The sequence below is a fragment of the Lathamus discolor genome, chromosome 8 (assembly GCF_037157495.1).
Source record: "Lathamus discolor isolate bLatDis1 chromosome 8, bLatDis1.hap1, whole genome shotgun sequence".
NCBI lineage: Eukaryota > Metazoa > Chordata > Aves > Psittaciformes > Psittacidae > Lathamus > Lathamus discolor.
This window is the reverse complement of record NC_088891.1, coordinates 10,750,990-10,774,167: the sequence shown is the minus strand read 5'-3', so window position 1 is coordinate 10,774,167 and position 23,178 is coordinate 10,750,990. Positions and strand designations below refer to the sequence as shown.

The window sequence follows — 23,178 nt, the reverse complement described above, 5'->3', positions numbered from 1 at the left end:
ACAGCTCTGGATACAGAGCCAGAGCACTTCGAGCTCAGAGCTACGGCTGACATACACAAGGGAGTGGGCGACCACTGCAATTGTCCACTCAGTTCTCTCCATGCCACAGCTAAACTTTTCAGCTAAACAGATCTATCAGCATGGAAATGGTTACAAATGACAACACACAAATATTTGCTTTAGAGCTGCCCTGGTAAATGACAGAGGCAAGTTTCCCTTGGGTAGATGCTTCTGACCACCCTGGACTCAGCGGGGCAGTGCTGCTCCAGCCAGGTTTTGATGCTTCTTTCTCCAAACCCCTTGCCAGTTTCTGGTTTATTTTCCAGGGGAACTTTACCTAATTAAGAAGCAAATGAGCCCCTTGTAATCCTGAAGTGATACACAGAGAGATACTCATTTAGATCTTATTTCTCCCTCTGCCTCTGTACTTGTATTCAGTACTCTTGGGTATCAAATTCAGACACATGCATGGTATTTTAATTCATTATTTATCCATATGGTCTCGAATTATATCACTAACAATAACAAACAAATCTACAGTGGGAGTTTGCATAGTTGGAAGTGGCATGAGGAAGCTCAGAAACTGGAGAATGATTCCTTGTCACAGAGGGGTGAGGAGGTGCGAGGAAGAGGAAAGGTGTAAGAGAACATAACAGGATAAAAATAAAGCAAATTAAATGTGTAGGTTTGGAATCCCCCAAGACATTCTGGTCGAGAGGATTTCAACCCTATATATAGTTTAAGCCAAAAGCACAACGTTAACATCTGTTTGCTGAGATTCAGTTCACAAACTGCTCTAATGCCAGCATTGGGCTTTTGTCCCCTAGTTAAAGTTAGAGGATGGGAAAACCGCAGTACTCATTTTTGGACGGACCGAGATGAATTCTCCAAGAGGCGATCACATGTGATCAGAGACTTCTAGTATGTTTAAAATAAAGGACAAGGGGGGACATTTACGCAAATTAGAGGACAACTGGCACAGTTCAGGCAAGTTTATTGTGAGCCTCCAGCAGCTCTCGCTGAACTAGAGCATCACACATCTGACAATGAACTCGCCGCTCAGCCCGGCGCGCAGAGCCCACGGCTTCCCGGCGAGGGACCGGACCCCGGCCCGCAGCTGCCTTCCCCGGGCCGCGACACCCCCAGCTCTTCCGCGCTTATTCCAGCGGGGATTTTGCCCCCGGTAACGTGCCGGGGGCTGGGGCGGGAGCCTCCCCGCCGCCGCTCCGAGCGGGCGATAAATGATTAATTACGTTATAAAACGCCGGGGTCGCGGAGCGCACCCGTGCGACCTGCGGAGGGGCCGGGGCGGGGAGGGGCGGGACGCGGCGCTCACGCGGGGTCGGCGCCCACGCGTGGCCGGCGCCCACGGGCGGCGGGGCCCTGCGGACTCACCCCATGTCGCGGCACCGTTCGGCGGCGGCACCCCCGGGCGGCTCCCCGCGCTCGGCGGCCAGCGGCGGCCGCGTCCCCACTTCGCACATGCGGCCGCCCCAGCCCCGACACCGGCTCCGGCTGGCTGCGGCTGCCCGGCTGCACGGCGGCGGCGGCGGCGAGGCGTCCTGCTCCTCCTCCCGCCGCCTCCCTCCCCCCTTACATAACCTCCTTCCCGGGCGGCGGCGGCACCGAGCAGCCTCCCGCGGCACCCACCGCCCTGCGAGGCGGGGGCGCGGGGCGGGGCGGCGGGCGCGCCCCCGGGCCCCTCCGCTCCCCAGCCCGGCAGCGGGCGGCCGGCGCTGAGGGCGGCCCTGCGGGGGTTCGAGCCCCGGAGCGGGGCGTCCGCGCCGCGGGGGCACGGCGCGGCGGGCAAACTTCGGGTGAAGTTGCGGGGCCGGCCCCGCCCGCTGCCGATAGCTGCTCCCCAGCGGCGGGAGGGGGCAGCCCAGACCGAGGGACCGGCGGCTCCGGGCACGGCTGCGGTCCGCGAGCGGGTCCCGGGATGCCCCTCCGACCGCAGGCAGCGCCGCGCCGCGGGGTAACTCGTGGACCACGAGCAGGCGGCTCTCTCCCCGCGGCTTGCCACGCTTTGCACCCGTTTTACCAGGGAATCGACGGGAGCGAACGCAGCCCCCTCATTCCCCCCCGCGCCCCTGCCCGGCCCGTACCCACGGAGCGTCCGAGCCCCCGGGGAGTTTCAGCCGCGTTCGGGCCACGGGCCCGGGCAGCCTCGGCCCCGGAGCCCGAATGCAGGGCTCGCAGCCAGCCTCCACCCAACTCAGCCCAACATGCCGGTGCACCAGGACTGACTCTCTTTGGTCCTCCTCAGCCCCCTCCGAATCTGTTCCAGCCATCTACCCTTCCCATAGAGGTACGACGAAAACAGAGGGATGATTCCTTCCGTAGAGAGGAAAAATTGCCCTCATCAGCTGTGTTACGGCTGCCCAGCCCCGCGGGTGACACTGACGCCTGACAGGCATCATAGGACACGAGTCCATAGGAACGCCACGGGCCTGCTCATTCAGGTGTTTGTAGGGCCGTGCTACACAGACACAGTTTTTCTGTGGGGAAAAGACGCCCAGTTCGCACAGAAGAGAGGATTTTAACTTCTCCCACACAAAGTTATAATTAATACGCTGCCATCAAGAGTGATTATTTTCATCTCTTTTTTTAAAAATCTCACGTTGACTTCTCCTTTCTTACAAAGAAAGTTTAGAAGTTGTGGGGAAGGTGCAATGTTTGCTTGCTTTAACTTTGTGTGTCATAATCGGGGGCGTGCCTCCGGGGACCTCATGGGAACCCTCAAACCAGCAACCTAACACCTTCCAGCTCTGCACAATGAAACTGTCTCCCGTTCTGAGAGACAACTATTTCCTGTTGTCTGGAACACCAAAATGGAATTTCAATCCATACACTCAAAGTTTATGCCACAGGGGATAAAAAAGCACTGTGAATTAGACGGACATTTTCAAAAGGCTGTGAGGACACTGCTTGCACGTATCTGCTCTTCTCACCATGCTCAGGTGGTTAATGTGGATGCTGAAGGAGATTTAACTCCTTACCTAACCACTGATGTCTTCCCATGCCCCATTCTGCCAGCCAAATGTGAGGTTCCATTTTCTCCAGGATAGTGGAGGTGGTGACATGTAGGCATAGGTGACAATCCTTTTGTGTTCATGATGGCGTGCTGCCTGGAATATTGCTTTGGTGTGACTATTCCTCTTGTCTTGTGGAAACTGTGAGCAGAAGCATTCTCTGAAGGGGAAAAACAGCAATCTAGTGGGAAAAAAATCCCACCATAAATGGGATGATTTTATTTCACTGGTTTTATACCTTTTACTTCATTTTGTTAAATCACACACTCCATTCATTAGAGAGGTCTTGTCTTAGTTCTCTCCAACTAATGAGCTCATTTTGGTGAGTATCTGAAAGCTGTTTCATGAACTTGTGACTTACAAATGTCTAATGGAGTTGGATCAAAATGGAGTAATGGACTTACTACATGTGTCACAGTAAGATGAAAATTGGACATTACAAATATAGTTGCCTTAGAATTTTCTGATGTTTTAATCTTTCCCAGTCTTGCATTCAAGAGCGTATTTTCATCCCCAATTACAAAAAATAGCTTAAGCTTATGGAAGTATAATTGGCTGTGGAATTTGCATGATACAAAATTTTGTAGCTTGCTTTTGTTCTTAAGGTCTTCCCATTTGACTTACGATCTTTTCAGAACTGTCTTCTAGAACAGGCAGAGTTGTGGTCTCATTCCTCAAGGACCCTGAGACATGTGGTGTGGCAGACAGCAAGTTAACCCAGTTTTCTTCTCATGTTTGGGTTTCTGCAAGTGCACTCCCTCAGCCTAAAATTCCCTCTGTTCTTCCAGAGAGATGTGATATTCCTCTTTCTGAAGCATGGCACACTGTTGCTGCCCTCTTCTCTCTGCCAAAAAGGGGATGAAAGCCTGGCCTCAATTTAAGACAAAGGTAAAAGCCCCACAGATCTGAAGGAGGCTCAGATCTCACACAAACTCTTTATCAGTATTGAATGAAGTGACTGCTCTACAGACAGTCCCATCTTGAACTCCTCCACCATCACAGAGTCCTAATTCGTGTACAGTTCCCATTGATATACAATATTTTAGGATAATTCAGTATTCAATTTGCTTAAAGTATTTTGAGTTCCTCGTAAATGAGAACTATAAATATGCTATCAAAATTAATCAGTTCTTAAGCTCTCATATGTGACATGATATTTCACTTCCGATTTGGCTCCGGTGCAGGATGTGTACATGATGGTAATTCAGTCCTCATTTAGTATTCATAAGTGTGCTCTTGTTCCTGTGGCATGGTTAGGAAGACTCAAAATACTGAAGGCACAGGATCCCTCAGCATGATTCAAGCTGAGCAATAAAAATATCCATGTTCTGTAAATGGATGTAACTTCTTTAGATGAGAAATTTCTCCTATTCCCACAAGCCTCCTAAAGATATAACTTTTTGATTCCTAGATACAGGGTGAATATCCTTTCAGAAACCTAGCAATCAGGAGCATGTACCCAGTCTGCATTCTGAAAAGCAAAGAGCTCACTGGTCTCTTCCTCTCTCTCCACATTTCTGTTCTCTTCTTTTGTTCGGCTTTCACTATTGTCGTCCTTTGCCCCACTCTATTTTATTTCAGATATAATTTTATTTCAGAAAACCTGCTGTTTAGTCTTTTTCAAGCCCTGAATGTGAGTACCTAGCACAGTGTTGAAGGCTGTAAAATTGTAAGAGGCTGATGGATTTCTAATAATACTGGTGTAGTCAGAGAGCATCTGTCAGCATTAATAAACAGTTTGAGACACATCCTCTAGGCATCTCTGTACTTTGGTCTACTAGAAGTCCAGCCTGGGACACACCCAGGAGTGCATGCTGAACATTTGGAAAGGTGGCCCCATACTTGGAGAAAATCTTGTTCCCTTTCACAGACATACTTCTTACAAGGCAAAGAAAACAGATACTCACAGTTCTCCTTCTTAATGTTTTCATTCATGTAGACCCTTTGATTGTATCCACTGCACTGTAAAGTAAGTTGGTCACTTCAGGTGACAGCTTTTTTCTGCACCTAGTGGGTCTTGCTGCTCTTCTCTGAAACTGATTTGGCAATGGGCAGACTGGGACTCTGCAGAGCAGGTGAAGACTGCTGCGTATAGAGTCTCCTTACAGCTTGTGTTTGAGTCTGTGTATTTGCTTCCTCCTAAAGCCACTGGGTTTTGAGCACGTATGCATGAGTAGAGATCTTCATAGAGCTGCTCACAGCAACACACAGGTCTCCCAGCTGTGGAGCTGGATCCTGAATTGCCCCTCAAAATTGTACCAAATGTGCTCAGTTTTTTCATTCCAATATGTAGTCCTTTGCATTTCATATGGTTGGATCTTAAAGGTGATTTTAAATGCCTTTTCCAGCCTAGTTGATTCTATATGCCACTGTAGAAGCAGCCAGCTTTTTCACTCAAAGTTTATTTTAGTCATTTTCTTTTTAAATCCCCCCCAAAAGAGAAGAAAAAAATCCATTTTATCTGTGAGTACAGATGATGACTCTGGTTTCCTTCCAGGCTTACATCACAAAATGCCATTGATTTGTGATTTATAAAATGGAAGTTAGAGCAATCAGGCACCAGTTATGCAGATGGGGGAGATTAATTTTCTTTTAAACTAATTCAGATCAAATTTTTTGCTCCTGGCAGGCCAAACTGTACAGGAGATATTAAAAGGGAAGAACTATGTGCCTTGCCTGTTAGAAACAGGACCCTCATATTGCAGCTTGGTTGTGATGATGGTGGTGACAGCCAAGGCTACCAGTAGAGAAGCTGAAGGGAAAAGATATTCACATGTTTAGTGAAAGCTTTATTTTCAAACATGCAGAATTGCAGGACCATTCATTTCAGCAAATCGCTCTGCTAACATCTAAATTTTCTTGTAGCTCAGGAGTTTTTAATTCTCAGGCCCTTTCTACCATCTGTAACTCAATCTCTATTTTTTAAAGAAATTGCAGACATCTGTTTAAATACCCATCTCTTTCGTCACATGGAATTTTGGATTCAAAAAATCTGAGCTCGAAAATAATACTGAAGTTGGCTTACATTTCCAAGCAACCACGGGCTGGCATTTTAAATGCTGCCTATTTAATTAGCCCATCCCGCTCTACTGGCGGCGTTGTGCTCTATGGTACATGAACAATGTCTGCTGTGGGTACAGGTCAGCAAGCTGGGTAAAGGGGATGTGCTGCCCATGCTGGGGTCATGGTGGGGGATAGGGAATAGGGGAGGTGGAAAAGAAACCCCCAGGCTCACTGCAGGCATCTGCCTGCAGCAGGAAGGGGGTCTGGCCTCCAAGGGTATTGCAGGGCTGAGGGACATTGCTGAGCATGGGACTCTGCTGTGTGTCCTGTATTGTGTGTAAAACTAATCCTTTCTGTGATACTGGAGCCAGCTCAAGTGGCATAAGCAAAACGGTATTTTTCTGCCCCACTCCTGACTTTCTCTAGCAGTGGGTACAATTTCAGAGCATAATCAGGGACATGTGGGGATGAGGGACAGGTATGGCAGGAGGAAAGTGAGGGCAAAGCAGTGGAAGCCAGGGAAAGGGATGTGGGGTGTTCCTAGGGTCTGTAGTGCAGCCTGTCCTCCTTCAAGACACCCTGCCTTTCCCTCGCCCTTCTCCCAGGGTACTGGACGTGCCAGCAGGCAGCTGTCCACCCTTCAGCTTCCTCCCCAAGGTCACTCTCCACTGCATCTTCATTCTCCCAAAAGCCAGTATTCCCATATAAAATAGGGCAGAGGAAGACAGGATGGGGCCAGACCTTTCAGAGCACTCTAATTGTCCAGAGCTGCTTGCCAAGCCTGTTTGTAGGAATTCATACATCAGACTGCTGCAAAATACGTCATTCTTTCTGTTTCTTCAGAGCTTACTCATTGGTGGACTTTGCCCCTTAATCAGCTCCTTGATTGTCTTACTGTTTAAGGTAGATATTCCCTAGGTACACTGGAGGTCTGATTCATTTACATGAATGCTCAATGGCTTGATAAAGGCTTCTATGTTTCTTTGTGGGCAGAAGTAATGAACTCCTCACTTCGATGAACTTCTCCAAGGACTGAGCAGTACAGACAGAGTGCCAGGTGGGAATGAAGCCACACAGGATTTCAAGCCTATTTGCAAAACCTTATGGTTGAGCTATAGTGGTGAGCACCCCAAAGCTCTCACAAAAGCTCCTAAGGACACGAGTGGCTCTGCAGCACTAGATTTCTCTCCTCCAATTCTGGAAAATCCCTTGAGTTCAGGGAAGCCAGGCCTGGCTCAGAGACAGGAAGTTGGAAGTGCCCAGCTGTTGGTGTCTTTCATACCCATAGCTTTCTTGTGAAGGAAACTATTTGTCACCAGCCCTACTTGATGCAACTATATCACTTTCAAGTAAAGTTAAAAAACTTGACTTATACCAGTCCTTATGTCTAGGTCCTGCTAAATGCCAATAATTAATCAATAATAACAGCAAAGCCAGAAGGCCGCAAATGATGTAATTTGTTTTCTTTTTACTACACTATTAACACCTGGGAAAGTAAAAAGTAATTATGTGACGAAAAACCCAACAAGAATACAGCTCTCACAAAGATGTCAGGACTCCTTTGATGGGGAAATGCATTTTTAAAGAGTCTACTGGGCGCAAGATGGGTTTCATGTCTTCCCTAGGTAAAACTACCTCAAGGGGAGCGTCTACATTCCTAATTCCACCTACTGCAACTGTTCTGCAAGAATACTTAGATGACAAAATACATAAACACTACCAATCAGCTAAACAAACACAATCAGTTCATTTTTAGCTCCATATTTGGCTTCTCAGGAAGTATTTACTGTCGAGACTCTTAAAACCAATCTTGTGTAATTTTAGTTACCAGAAGTTATAAAAGTGCTTGTACCTATTGGTAAACAGGTTCCACTTTTCTGGGGAAATTTCATAGTCCTTTTGGGGGTGTAGAAAATCCATGGGTTTTGAGAAATAAGAGCAAAATTTTTAATCACTGGCAAATATTAAAAAAACCACCCCAAAACCCAAAAATCCAGCATTTCAGGGACATGTTTGCAGATCAAGCACCTGGAGGAGCACTCTCTAGATCCAGCGTGCTTACCTGGGCTTTGCAGAAGTACCATAAAGATGTCAGGCAGCAGCAGCCAGGATTTAATATCATACTGATGTTTTCAGCCATAGCTCAGTTAGGCCTTTGGAGCCAGGGAGAGGGGTCACAGTGCACTCTCATGGGAGATGACACCAAGCACACAGTTACAGAATTCAGTTTAACTCAGTGGGACTTGGTGGAAGGTGCAGAACACTTAAAACTTCCAGAAAAGCTTTGAGCTATGTTCTGTTTTAAATTAATCTTTAGCCAATAGAGAAATATTAATATACACACATCAAAACCTTTTCTACGTACTCGAGAAAATTAAATCAACACTATAAAGTATGGGTGACACATATCCTCTATTTTTCATTTACTGTTAATTTGCAGAAGAGCACAATTTACATTGTGAATGTACTAATATTTTCCTAAGTTTAATTTGGTAGTTTTCCTGCAGGAATAGACTAATTTTCATCCCTACCCACCTTTAATAATATTGATTACTGTTATTCTGCTCCTCAGTGGCTGACTGAATGTCCTCCCTGTGTCCAGCTGGTGAGTATGCTTTTCCCAAAATAGCCTGTGACCACTCTTTCCTATATTTGCACGAGAGATGAACTATTATTATATTTGTGTGGAAGAAGTTAGATGATCCTGCAAAAATGTTTTTCAGTGATATCTCTTGTCCAGCTTGTAAATTGATTTACAATTTGAAATGTCACACTGGAAGTGGTATATGACAGGAGATCAAAGCAGGAAACATTCTGCAGTCTCTTAGGAATCTGGCCAGAGCTGCTCTTTTTTAGACCCTCTGTTTGCCCAGAAGAATTAACATCTGCTCAAAGAGAATAATGTGCAGCTATTGTCACTTAGTATTCAACTTTCTTCCAATATTTAAGGCTGAATTATTCATAGTTTTAAGAACATGGTTTTTGAGATACAATTCCACACCAGTGGCTGCACTGGGAAAAGAGCAGAGACCAGCCCTGAAAGTGTAACAAAGCGTGTTCTGAATTCACAGGACATGCAAAGCCACAAATGCTAGCCAACCAACACCACATGCTACAGGCCACATTCAATGAACCCGAATTTCCTCATGCACAATAATGCCTGTGGTGACAACTAGACTCCTGAGGAAACAGCCTTTAAAATGCATTTTCCTCTCCAGATAAAGGAATTCTCACTACACAGGCACCTTCCACAAGGTAGCGCTTTGTATTTTCAGCTGCTTTTATGTGTAGGTATCTCTATAATATCCACACAGAAGCCAATCCTGGCTCCCATGATGCCAATGGAAAAAAAAACCTTCTTTTGACTTCACTGGGATCATGATTTGGTCATAATTGATTAATCCTCATTCCATTCCTGTGAGACAAGTGAGGATATATAGAGATCACTTCACATACCACTGCGGCATGGTTGTTTCTGGAAAATATCAGCTGTTCTAAAACAGAGAGGAACCCAGCACACAGTTTGGAACAGGATGCAATGGCCAACATGATCTCCATCTGGAACAATACAGGAAATGCTGATAGCCAGAGTAGCATTGCTGAAAATAGATTTTGGCCAGCACACAGGGATTAAGAGCCTTACTTTTCAAAAGGTGCTCTGGGACCTCTAATAACCATAAATAGTCAGGACTCTGTATTTGTGCCTCACTGGAAAGATGGCAGCACTTGCAGCACAGTGTTTCCTCATATCATGCTGACACATTTCTTCATTACTGGATCATCTGCAGCTTTCAACAGGACTGACATGACTTCCGAGTCAAACAGAGAGACACAGCAAAGTCCTGACCCCACTGAAGTGGAAGTGAACAATACTTGGAACCAGTGGAACAAGGATTTCTCTCCCTGAAATAGTTTGTGAGATCTGGCAGCAACATTTCCCATCAGATAGCAACTATGAGATCTCTGATACCTTATATAACTGCCATCCTTAAATAAAACATATATCTAGTTCATCATTTTTTCCCTGATTTAATTAGAATCTTACTTAGTTTTTCAGGTTGGCGAAGACTTATCTCGCAATATGTTGCAGATGCCACTGTGTGGAGATTAACGTTTGCTTTTTAATTAAAGTTTTACTTGGGAAGTTTGTGATACCCCCACACCAGCATTTAAGACCAAGTAAATAACTGTATATTATTCTTAAAATGAACAGCCATTGCATAATATGAAACAATCATATTCAAATTATCACCAAAAATTACTGTGTGGTTTTAATTTCTCTGTGAGATTTGGGGCTTGTTTTTAAAGAGCCTCCATCAGAACTTTGCATTTTCAAAGATAGCAGTTCTATATTTCTTAACTTTAGACTGTTGAGGAGTCAGCATGTTCTTTTGCACTGGTTCCCAACCAACATTAGAAAGCAGTGTTCAGCTGAGCACTTACACACTAAGCAGCTGGTTGCCACCAGAGCACGATTTCTGCAGGCAGTGCAGGGATGGGAAGGAAACAGCCACAGTTCAAGAAGGTGGTGGAGAGAAACTGGGAGGTTAAGCAGGGCCATAGGAACAGCAGCACTGTGGAAAGGGTCCAGGAAACTGCCACAGGAGTCTGGGGCAGGGATGGAGGGGTTCCAGCAGTGCTGGGGCAGGTAAGGACGCTGTCCTCAACATCCAAGGCAGACATCTTGAGGAGGGCAGAAGGGGACACAGAGGGGTGGCAGCCACAGCATAATCTCCTGAAAGATTAGGAACCCTTGTATGCTGGAAAGAATGACCTCCAGTCCTAATTTAGTAACAGGAGGGAGAGTTATTACTGCTAGGAGCAGTGGTGACCTAGACCCCCAGACAAGGATCAGCCCCAGCACAGCACAAACATAAGATGAAAAGATAGTCTTTGCCCGAAGAGTTTCCAGATTTTGTGTAGGGCGAGGAACAACGCAGGGATGCACAGGGGAGAGCACAGCAGTACCACTCAGGCAATGTCAGAACAAGGAGCAGACTGCTCAGGCCAGCTCTGTAAAATCCTGCAGGCTCCTCTGCAGCTCAGCTAATGCACTTACACCTCATTTCACTCTAGCACAGTGTGGTCTCAATACAGATTGGTATTTCTGGAAAATTCTGATTTACAATTTTTTTAAAAATACTCCATATTAAGAGGACACTCCAAATTTGAAGTAGCACAAAGTTGGCCTATGCTTCAGCCATTGTTTCCTGTAATGGCCCTTAAGAGGAACTGTAGAGAACATTCGAGAATTCTTATGTGCAAAGAGAAGAGAAAGAAGAGAGACAAATTCCTGTGATAACTAACAGCTTCTTCGTAAAGCCATTTGGGGAGAGTCATATCTAATGGCGAGAGCACTACTTAGATCAATTGCACTGACCTGAGCCTTCAGAGGGAACAAAACACTGAAATACTGTTATATTTCATTGCCTTTAGCAGAACCCAAACGTGCTTACACATGGCTTTGACACACAGGAGGACAGGCATGACTGGGGCCTTGTGGCACACCTATCTGCAGGGCTGGTGGCAAGGTCAGCTTTCAAACCTGGGCCTCAGAGAGGACAAGGGAGTCCCACATAAGGAGCCTCAGGGCAATGCTCCAGTGCCTGGAGAATGTCACCATCCAGAGCAGGGAGACTCCAGGAGTTAAATGGGAAACTCAGGCATCCCCTGTAGAGGTTGAATGTTTGACTTTGTAGCTGAGGCACCTGACTGGCGTGCAGCAGGCAAACTGCATAAACTATCCAGCCTGGGAGAAATGCTAGACGTGTGCTAAAAAGGCATAACCACTTCCTTCTGCTAGATCCTAGGTTTTGCAAGAATCTGAGTTTCTGACTTAAACATAATAGAAATTGTTACCAGATGTGCATGTCAGGGCCCTGAATGCACTGACAGGCCTTGATTGCCACAACCAGCGCCCCTGGGGCCTCCCGCACACCCCTGCCCCAGGCATGGGGACTCATGCAAGCTCAGCCCTGGGCCCTTGGTCCCTGCTGTTGTGGCTATGCTGGGCTCCAGATGCAGCTGTGCTGTGGCTGTGCTGTGCCTGCACATGGACTCTGCTGATCTGTGTTGAGCAGTGACCCATGGACTGAATTTCTGACTTGCCTTGGACCCGTCTCATCCCCATGAACTTGTCTGGTCCTCCCCACCAGCCGTGCTGCTGGCTCCCATCCCTCTCTTTTAGAAAGTTCTCTAAATTGCCCTTCTGAACTCAGATAGGTGCAACTAAATTCTAACTTACAAGCTGGTGTACCCACACTGCAACAGATTTGAATGATTTAGACTGGATACGGACACGAGAAATGAGCCTGAACTGAAATTAAACATCCAACTATAAAAACCATAAAGAATGAATAAAACCTAGCCCTAGAAACTTCTACAAGTACCTCCTTTATATTTTGCAACTATCTTAACAATAGGCAATCCGTGGTAGCACTGATTCATACATCCCCACTTGCAGGATTACTTGACATCTAAAAAGCGTCTGAGTTGGAGTTTAGACAGGCTGATGATAATGATGAGTTTGATATCTTAGCATTTGGCTACTCCATTTTCCGACTTTCAAGCAGTTCCACAGAAGTACACTTTCAGTATCTGAATATTCCTCCCACTTTTTTTTTTCCCTTTTTTTTTTTTTTTTTCCATTTGTACAGTACCTACGTTTGGGAAAGAACATAACCTGTGTGCCAGATGTGCTATGTAAAAACTTCTGCCTGCCCTTCAGCCCCAGCATGCGTGCCTCACGGGGTCTAACCCACCTCCACCCCAAATGAGGAACATATGGAGCACCATGAATGGCAGAAACAAGACTTCACTTTGAACTACATTCCTCCTATCAAAGGGCCCTCTGTCTTGCCTTCTTCTTCTCCGTTCTCCTGGGTAATCATGAGGAAAGAACTGAACATTTGGAAAAGCCTCCTGGGGATGAATTCATTTCTAGTGTAACTCTGCTGAAGTTAATGGTGTTGCACCATAGATTAAAATGGCACCATAATATTAAAAACCAGAGAAGGCATACCACTCTGTAATTACTGTCTAAGAGAGCAAAAATAATAAAAATGATTCATTCTTATAGACCCCAAAGGGCACAGCTGGCTTAGTCAGTTTAAAAGGTGAAAATAAAAGAAGGCAGCTAGAATGTAGTGATTTTTAATTTGTATATATGTATATAGATATGTATAAATGACAGTCAGATAACACCACCTCTGCACTAATTTAAAGAACAATACACTAGAAATATAATTGAATGTGACTGAGAGTTTTAAAAGACTGACAACAGAAATAGCTTTTAGGAAAATTGAAGGCCTTCTTTCATACTGGCATAAATTAGGAATAAATTCCATTTAATCAAGTGTTACACTGTTGTAAGCTTAATGCGAAGGAATTGGGCCCCACAACATCAAAACTGTTACTCTGTAACACAATCAAGCACCAAGAACTGCATTTTCCCCCCTTTTAAAAAAAGGACAATGTTATTTTTTTAGGCAGTTAACATTTAAAGGTCATTGTTACGGTAAGGAAACATTTCTTGTATTAAGTTTAGTGAAGCTGGTAGAAAGGGTGCAGTCTGTTCCTTTATGGACTTCACTTTACAATACCATATAGAGGTGTGTGAAAGACACTCTGAAACTCAGCGATATTGTACAATATAACAGCAAAGCCAAGGCAGAGATCTGAAAGAATAATGGGCTTCAGAGGCATTTGTCAGCAACAGCTGTTATATCTCAGTCTTTCCTGTTATTGAAGTGAGCTTCATCTAGGCAATAATCCTTTCCAGCCAAAGGAATAATACCCATGATGAGAACTGATCTTCTGAGCACAGGAGGTACTGGAGAAAGAGCACAACTCCAAATATTTCTGCAGATTGGCTGAAAAGTATCTCTGCTTACCTACCTCTCAGTGCAATGAGTGATCTCGCAAATACTTTGCAGTCATTAGTTACTTAGATGTCCCCTGGTGGTCTTACAGCCTCTTGTGCCCACAGAAACTACTTTCTTTTAGTGTGTAATCAGTAACAAGGCTGCCACGCACGCCCTTTGTACCTGCTGTTAGCCAGAACCCAAAGTCTTGCTCTCTCTAGCAGTGCCAGACACCACCATTTCCTGGAATAAATTATCTGGGGAAACTGGGTTTCGTTGTACAAACAAACCAGGCTTTCAGTTACACTGTAACTGAGACACTGCAAAAAGAATGAGGGGAGAGGAGAACTGGATGGCAGGAAATCACTCAGCAGATTCAGCAAGCTAAGGAAAAAAAGGCAAGAGTTTTGAAGATAAATAAATTTTCACTAAAATATCTGATATATTATTTTGTTATTAAAAAATCCAGCAGGATCCTTAACAGTCTATGGAGGCTTCTCTGTTTATTCGGTTATAGACAAATATTCCCTTGATCAAACAGGCTGCAATTACATGGGACGTTAGTTCTTTAGTTGATTTCTCAAGATAGGTATTAACAATAAAGTAAAAGAATCCTGACTATTTAAAGATATAGAAATGTACACAAAAAATTAGTTCTCCTTTTCTCTTGCTAGTGAGATACATGCTGAGTTTTCATTAAAAACGCCATAGCTTGCAACCTCTACTGAGATAAAACAACAAACCTAGTCAGAAAGAAATGGAAATTTGGAAAAAAAAAGAATTAAACAAAGAAATCTTGAATAATGTTTTCCTCTTGCTTCTTGGTACAGGCTGGTTATCCTGTAAGTAAGTAAGCAGACTTACTTATTTTCTCAAGAAGTGTCCAAAATAGCAAGGGCTAGAAATTAATTTTCAAATGAAAGTTGAGTATAATGAAAACACAGCAGTCCAGAAGATGGGAATTTGTGTAAAACATCAAGTACAAAATCTCGTGATAGAACTAGATAGTTAAAAAAAGAACTGCCATTTTCCATTGTTTCAAGACTTTGCTAGTTTTAGTGTATATTCCTTTGTTCTGGCAGGAAGATCCATTCTAAAAAAGCTTCATTCATTTCTGATAGGCTGAAAGGAACAACTCTTAGTTCAAATTTTAGAAGATAAGACTTCATCTAACAGCAGGTTATTTAACATAATGAAATCCACAGAAGACAAAGCAAATTCTTTGAGGCTTTATCACACTACAGTAGACTTCAAAGATGTTGATTACAAGATTGTGTTTATACAAAACTAACACATTAATTAGCTGGAGGGCCTTGAAGTGAGCAGAAGGACTGCAAAAGTGGATTATAAAGTCCTCAGTCTTGATAATACTTGGAGCTAGACCTTTTAAGTACCTGGGCACCTACTATGTAGGTATGTGCTTTGTGAGGTTTTTATTGGGTGTTGAAAGTCCTGCTTGGTGACACTATTAATTTTTGAGTGCCCCTGTTCCTTTAAAAATCACCTGTCACTTTGGGTTTTTTTTTGCAGTTTGAACTTTAGTGAAACATCTATGAGAAATCTTACGATATTGCCACCCAGACCCTTCTCGATGTTATAATTCATAGCAGGCATTAAGACATAAAGAAAAAAGATCCAAAGCACAAGCACCATATACATTTATATATATAATATATATAATTATGTGCCACTCTGATTTAGCCATTCCCTGCAAGTGTTTTTCTATGTGGAATATGCTAAGGAGAGCATCTTAGAAAACTGTAATTTGTGGAGTACACTGCTCACAGCATTTAGAAGCGGTGCATGCAGTCAACAGAACTTTAATATATATGCTTAGATTATGTACACACTTAAACGTGTGGATGACTTGAGTCTGTAATTAAAAGTTTTAATACTAATTTAAGCTTGGTCTCTTAATGAAAAATGTCACCCATGAAACAGCAGTCTCAAAGAAAAAAAAAACACCCAACATCTCCCTTTTATTAAAGATCATCTGACTAATTTTATGCATGAAATCCTCTGTACACACACATAGAACTGCAATATCCAGTGGTCAAAACAAAACATGTCTGGGGAAGAAATAAAATCCTACCTACTACTGCCCATTTGAACAGGGCAGTCAGTAAAACAGGAATTATATGGGGAAAACTTAAGCTAAAATATATTATTTTTCAGCCTCAGTGACAATTTGGCTTAGAACTAGCTATTCAAGCTAAGGTATTTGCATTAGGCTGCTCAGATTGAGGTCACCATTTCTATTCTGCAAGTGACAGTACACTCCTGCTCTAGGTCATGCAGGAGAGGAGACTGTAATTACTGCTGTTCATATGAAACAAAAGGCACTTATTGTGGTCTAATGTTTTGGGAGAATTGGATGCTGCTGTCACTGTTGCTGGAGTATCTTGTTTCAAGTGATGAGCTCAATTATCAGTCTATGCTTTGCTAGCGCCTGTGAGTGATAGTCTATAGAATCACAGAGTCTCTAGTAGAGCTTATAAAAACCCATTGCGTTCTGAAAGGGTCCTACAACAAATCCATTTCTTATATACATCATGAGAGACCATTTAAAACTCATTGGTTTAGGAGCTGTGGAAAACAGTCAGCAATGCAAAGACGTCAGTGTTGTGGCAACAAGGTGAACAGGGACACCACCACCGCTTCTGCTACAGGAAGGCTGTGATGCCACCAGTCGTTCAGAGGAGAGAGGCAACACCGCATCCCCATGCTGCACATCCTTTGGGCAGTGCGCTCTTAATAACTGCTGTGGCACTTCACGAACTAGCAATAGCAGCCAGGGTCGAAGAAATACAGGAGGGGAGGCACACTTTTCTGCCTCAAGCCATTTTACCTGCACAGGACCTCCTTTACGACAAGTTTTGACACTTGCACATAATTTCACGTGTATTAAAGGTGACAGGACTTAACCACTACCTACAGCACCAGGTGGGAGTGTAAATGTGATGCCGAAGCAGACATCAAAGCAGATTTCTTGTGGTTTACACAGAACTATTTAGCTGCCAAATCCCCTTCACGTCATCCTACTTTCCTCACACAGCACTCAAACCATCGCTACGCTTTTTTATGCTTAAGATACACCGCACGACCACCAGCCACAGGGCTACAGCTGTAGGCGCCACATTCACTTCACCCTTTTCAGATGCACCTTCCTTTTAAAATCCAAGTATTTCAGGTATCCCCTCCTTAAAACCTGCGTAGGAGCCAAGGAAAGCTGTTTATATCAACGGAGTTTGTATCAAACCCTAATTTAGGGGAAGCAATCCTTCCACCCCTAAAGGCCCCCCTCCGCGGCCGGACCGGCACCCCGCCAGCGAACACCAGGGCCCGGTGACGGACGCCGGCCTGCAGGCGGCACCGCCCCGGCAGCGGGGGGAAGCGGCGGGGCCCGGCCCGGAAGAGGAGGGCTTTGCACGGCGGTTCCGCGGCGGCTGGCGGTGCAGGGTGAGGGGGCAGCGGCGGTGGCTGGGCGGGAGGAGGGTGGGGGGGATCTGAGACCCATTGCTCCGCTCAGCCGGCTCCGGCCGCAGGCGCTGTGAGGGAACAGGGCCCCGGCCCGGGCAGCCGGAGGGGGGTGAGCCCTGACCGTTGCTAGGGGCACCGTGTGTCTTTGTGCGGAGGAAGGTGACGGGTTTCCCGGTGCTGGCCCCCGCAGGATGAACACCGATATTAAAATTACTAATCGTGAGGAGAGCAGCCCTCCTTGCTCTCTGGAGAAGGCTGCAGTGCAATGCGGTGGGTCCCCAGAGCAGTACTATCCTCCCACCCCGACAGAGCGAGTCCCTGAGCTCCTCGGAGGTGGATGACAGTAAAGACTAACGAGGCTGGCCCGTGGCAAAAAAGAAAAAAGGAGGATGAAGTCACCGGACTCCCTGCAGGAATAACTCCTACACCTGCTTTGGAAAGGTCGATGCTGCGTCACTGGGTGGACGGGGAGGCTGGAGGTGGGCTCTGGAGATCACCAGGCACTGAGCTTCCTGAAGCTGACAAAAGGGCAGTTCAGTCTACAGAAAGAATACTGTGTGGTATTAACACATCCCACTTAGCCCAGTCTCAAGCTGCTCATGGGTACAGCAAGGAGAACTGGGCTTGGTCATCAAGGATATATACTGTAGCTCTCAGGTACAGAAGAAACCCCTTCTGTGCCTTCCCTTCTTTCCTTCCTTTTTTTTATTCCCTCCCTTCCTTCCCTCCAGTTTGCAAGGTCTTGCTTGCAAATCTTCAGGGGACAGCAGAAGAGCTCAATTTGGAAGCCTAGAGACAAAGACCTGTAATGCTGTAAATTACCCAGGGCTTGTTAGAACAGTAGGCATAGAGCCTTTCTCAGCATCTACTATTAGGGCCAGACTTACTGGTGGACACAACTAGACAGATAGCACTTTTGTCTGAAGGGCAAATGCTTATATCCAGGTAAATAAGGAAACTAATGCCTTCAATGCATATCTCATCAGAGAGGCATATATTCTACCTTAGCAAACTTTTCAAGTTGATTGTAGTCATGTTTTTCCTGACAAAAATGGATTAGGAGTAGATTGGGATTGCATTCTGAAGAAATACTTTTTTTCTTCTTAACTCTCAGAAATGTCCTATATTTTTCTACCACAGCTCATCTAATCTAGGACTGTCAGAATTGATTCAAAGATGCTGCTGTGTAATGGCTAACCATTAGGTATTAATCAGAGTTGAATTTCTCCTGTGTGGATGGAGTCCCTTAAAACCACTCCCAGTGCTTAGGTGCATCAGTGTCTGTATATCCAGTATAGATGTCCAAAGACTGCACGTGGTATTGGAATTGCTTTCCATCAGAGATAACCTTTTCAGCAGTTATTTACAGTCTTAGATTGTCAAGACTCCGGAGTCAGTCATGCATGCTGTCTGTCCAAAAATTAATGTTAATCTGCCGTGTTAATCTGAGTGTAACTTCTCATTGCCATTCATTTGCCCTTAGTGGATTTTGGTAGCTATTACAATAATAGTCTTCACACATTGATAAAACCGCTTTTACGATGTTCATGTTTAAAGTTTTCAGAATGACTTCCCTGGTTGACATGCCCATGAATTATGAAAAGATGTTTGCTCATCGATTCACATCAGATGATGAAGAATACCAGGAGTATCTGAAACGCCCTGCAGATCCCCCTCCTATAGTTGAAGAATGGAGAAACAGATCTGGTGGCAACCAGAGAAACAGAGATCGGTACTGATTTCTTTCTTTTTTTTTTTTTTTTTTAATCTTATATAAATATATAGTTAAATGATTGTGTATTTCAGAAGAAATATAAGGATTTGTTCTGTTAATGGAAGATATTTAATCTTATTACTTCATAGATAACTATTTTAAGAGAAATAGTTTTCTCTGAAAAGTAATGAGGTTTTATATTTTCTCTGTATTGATAGTCAGAGTTTTTGCATTGTGTATGAAATTATTAAGTAATTTACTTTTTAGTAAGGAATGAGCCAGAACACAGAACTCATTTCCTTGGGTTACTGATCATCACAGGGGAAAGACGAGAGTTCTGCAAAACTAAGCAGCTTATATTCTGTTGGACAATAGCCTGCAGGAAAATGTGTGAAGGGGCAGGCTAATAGTAGCGATTGTCTGCTGCTAGGTGTCCACAAAATGTTTCATTTGTAACCTAAATATTTGCCATACTTTGTTAAATTAGCCTGTACTACTTTTATCTAGTAAATATAACTATAAAGTCCATCATCCAATCTGTCTAGCAAATGCAGTGTTACCTGCTTACTGCAAAATATTTTGAATTACTTCTTCAGGATGTATCCGATTTTTGTGTGACTGAAAAACAACGATTACAGCATATAATATGTTTGGTAAAAAAAAAGTGATTGTTTAAGGGGATTTTCTTTCAGAAATTTGTGATTCTTTGAACTAATGAACTCTTACACCTACTCTGTGGTCACGAAACAAACCTCATGGACATGTTTGTCTATGCCACACACTGAGATAGGCAAAGAAAATGACAGTGAGGCAGTTCAAGTGTTGATCAGAATCAAGATACAGCTGAAAAGCCAAAATTTAGACTGAACAATGGCTAAATACCACTGATAAGATACTCTCTTGAGTATGGGGATCTACAAGAGCCTATGAAGCAGTGGTTGTATGTATCTTAGGGAACATGGAAATTCCAGGACTGTGCTGTCAGGTAGCTAAATTGTACTTAAGCCTGTTTTGCCACAGCTTTCAGCCATGAAGCTACTAGATTGAACCAGGCTTTGATGCAGCAGGATGTCTCTTCTGGTTGTTTTTTTTAGATAAGTGGTCTGTTTTGAGTCTCTAGTCAAAGTTCCAGCAGTTCAGCTTATGCCTGTGAAAACTCTGTTAGGACACAGACTGTCCTTCCATTGCTTAGCAGACACAGTGCTGAGCAGCAGTAAGAAATTAATGAATGATCTCAGAAGACTCTAGATACGTTTTCATCAGTTTTTCATAGAAACAGATAAGTGAGTGTATAAACAGTGACGTGACAGTTTACATGAAAACTATAACATCTAAGAGTTCATTATCATTCATCTTTTCAAAAAACCTCACCATTTAAGTGACTCTTTGACATTTCATTGCAGGTTTCAAGATGGTAGATACTTTAGAGGAGATAGATACAACTGGCAAGGTGACTACAGATCTAATCAGAGGTCGGAAAGAAGCTGGGGTAATAACTACCAGCAGCACAGACAAGGGCAATCATATTCCTCCCACTACGGACAATATGGCTACAACTCCTACAATCCAGGGTCTCGTTACCATTCCTACTGACGATACTTGTGCTTTGAAAGTCCAGTAATGCTATGTAAGAAATTAAGTTAGTTTTCTTTTTTTCCCACAGTTTTATAGATCACTCAAGAATTAGTATTACAGTCCATCACGGTTTATCTGTAGTGTGAATTGAAAAAGAGAATACTTTTTGCGAGATAAAAAGCATATTATACAGAGTTTGGTTAGAGTCTGTAGATCTTAGATTAATTTTCTCTCATTCTTTTGTCTGAGTACACACTAGCGCACTTCTTTTCTTCCATCATTGAGATTTCTCTCTGTTTCATTTTAGAAAACACAACAGGCCAGGGGAAAATAGCTGTGGTTTGCGTGCAGCCTGTAGCAATGGCACATTGCCTTAAGATAATTCTTTTTTAAAAGTGACATTCTGTGTCTTTGTCTGGAGAGAATTTCTTAGTTTGGCTTTTTATAGTGAGAAAAGCTCAGTTTGGTTTGAATTTCACATGCCTTAAAACTGAGAAGAGAGGTGCTATTATAGAAATACTTCATGGGGTCAGTGTAGTGTCCTTTGACTCAATGGCTTGGATTTATTCGCAGATTTCATTTTAAAACATGATCTAAAAGTTGAAATAAAAATTAAGTAGTTTATGTATCTTCTGATTGCAGTAGGTTAGTGATGTACAAGTTTTACTTGAGAAGTGATATCAGACTTAGATTAATTTGTATGGTCTTAAATTTGTATGTGCATAACAAACGTTGGAATTCCTATTTCAGTAAACCTGTAAAATTTTGATAATTGTGATTATTTTATGTGAAACACTGCATGTTATAGAAGAAAGGAACTGTAATTGGTACTGTTCTGTACTTCTTTTGCATGAGAAAAATAGCAGTGCAGAATGTTCTGCAGTTCTTAGAATTTAAGTTTTGTGTGGTTTTTTTTAAAGTATCATGCAATAAAGGTATAGTTCACATGTGAGGCTGTTCCTGAATATTTCTGATTTTGAAACACAGAGAGTTGCTACAGTGTCATGTAGACTGGCTGCCCTATGAGAAGCAGTACCAGCACAGAAGTGTTAATACTGCACAGCTGTTGGTTTAAGTTTTCTTCTAACAACAGCCCACTCAGCTACAACCAAGAGGATGAGATACCCTGTGATTAATTAGAAGTCTGGAGTGTTAATCCACTATCCGACATTCTACTAAAACAGGGTCAAAGGTCTCTTTCACCATTTACACAGTAGGCTAATTTGCATCAGGAGAGCAGTGCATTTCTTTTTACTTGACATTTTCTTCAGCTGTTGTACAGAAACACAGAATCATCATGCTGACTGTTGTAAAAGTCATGACATTATGTGATAAAGAGCACAAATTAGTGCATCTGGATTTAAAAACAAAGAATTAAGAGAGGAGTCAAAAGCAGAGTCTTCCAGCTCATAAGATGCTTTTAAGAGGTAAAGGGTACATTTACTGTTGATCTTAGAAACACATACTGTATACAGATTTCCCATAGTCTGTGAGACAAAAAACTGTGATGTGTATCCACCTACCTGCCAAGCATTTCTGCTTTTTGCCTCTCACATAATATTGTTTACTCTGATACAGTGTTTTAATAGCCTACTCCCTGAAGTATTTTCCTTGAATTCAGTTGTTTAACCTTAGAAATCTTCTAGCGAGAGATTAGTTTTTCTTCAAAGAGTTCTGCTGGATGAAATGCACCTGGTTTAACCCTCATTAATACAACAGGGCTGATACACTGCGGGATTAAGATCATGCAAAGTCCTTATCTGTGCACTATGGAGAGCCTACAAGTTGGTATGGTGGAATTCCCTTTTAACGCAAAATCATGCGAAGTGCCAGATATCCCAAGACTTCCACCTCCAAGAAGGGAGAGCATCTCTTTCTGCAAGGAGCCTGACACTGCCAGCTATGCCACAAAAGTCAAGCTGTGCCAGGATGTTGTTCTTCCTTACCATCTGGAGTAGCATCTCTGGTTGAAATAAAACCTGGCACTAGGATCATATCCTGTCTCAGCTGTTGCCTTTCCTCAGGCCCAGTAACTCTTATTTTTAGTGTCTTTCAGCTAGTGAATAAAGAATCATAGAATGGTTTGGGTTTGGAAGTGACCTTAAAGCTCATCTAGTTCCAATCCCCTGCCATGGGCAGGGACAACTTCCACTACAGCAGGTTGCTCCAAGCCCCATCCAACCTGGTCTTGAACACTGCCAGGGATGGGGCAGACAGCAGCTTCTCTGGCCAACTTGTGCCAGTGCCTCACAACCCTCACAGGAAAGAATTTCTTCTTTCAGTTTAAAGCCATTCCCCCTTGTCCTGTTGCTACATGCCCTTGTAAAAAGTACCTCTCCAGATTTCTTGTCAGCCCCCTTTAGTACTTGAAGACTGTTTTAAGGTCTCTCCAGATTCATGTCTTCTTCAGGCTGAACAACCCCAGCTATCTCAGTCTGTCTTTATGACAGTGCAGTGAAGCATTCAAAAAATGCTAGTTGCTGTAGTATTCCAGAAAATAGCAAAACCAATC

General features: G+C 43.6%; 2 protein-coding genes and 1 long non-coding RNA gene across 5 annotated transcripts in view; 1 reads left to right on the top strand and 2 right to left on the bottom strand.

Annotated features, from left to right (window-relative positions):
- The window catches only part of HOMER2 (homer scaffold protein 2), a 57,472-nt gene extending 55,790 nt beyond the window's left edge, over positions 1-1,682 (bottom strand). The window contains exon 1 of the mRNA XM_065688271.1: positions 1,396-1,682. Coding sequence (XP_065544343.1) covers positions 1,396-1,484 — 89 coding nt within the window. The 5' untranslated portion in view covers positions 1,485-1,682. The remainder of the gene's footprint in view (positions 1-1,395) is intronic.
- Positions 1,683-3,082: 1,400 nt separating this feature from the next.
- On the bottom strand, positions 3,083-14,014 carry LOC136018738 (uncharacterized). 2 transcript variants are annotated; one of them, XR_010614554.1, is made up of 4 exons: positions 13,932-14,014; positions 5,709-5,784; positions 3,657-3,876; positions 3,083-3,192 (listed from the first exon to the last, which is right to left on the bottom strand). It is a non-coding gene; the product is annotated as an uncharacterized LOC136018738 (long non-coding RNA). The 2 variants fall into 2 exon arrangements; XR_010614553.1 differs by lacking the exon at positions 3,083-3,192 and having other exon boundaries at positions 3,202-3,876.
- A 3,235-nt stretch (positions 14,015-17,249) lies between these two features.
- Positions 17,250-21,618, top strand: RAMAC (RNA guanine-7 methyltransferase activating subunit). Of its 2 annotated transcripts, XM_065688632.1 has the most exons (3): positions 17,250-17,356; positions 18,935-19,109; positions 20,495-21,618. In XM_065688632.1, the coding sequence occupies exons 2-3, from the start codon at positions 18,943-18,945 to the stop codon at positions 20,682-20,684; spliced, it is 357 nt and encodes a 118-aa protein (XP_065544704.1). In that variant the 5' UTR covers positions 17,250-17,356; positions 18,935-18,942; the 3' UTR covers positions 20,685-21,618. The 2 variants fall into 2 exon arrangements, with proteins under 2 accessions (XP_065544704.1, XP_065544703.1); XM_065688631.1 differs by lacking the exon at positions 17,250-17,356 and having other exon boundaries at positions 17,880-19,109.
- Positions 21,619-23,178: the final 1,560 nt, after the last annotated feature.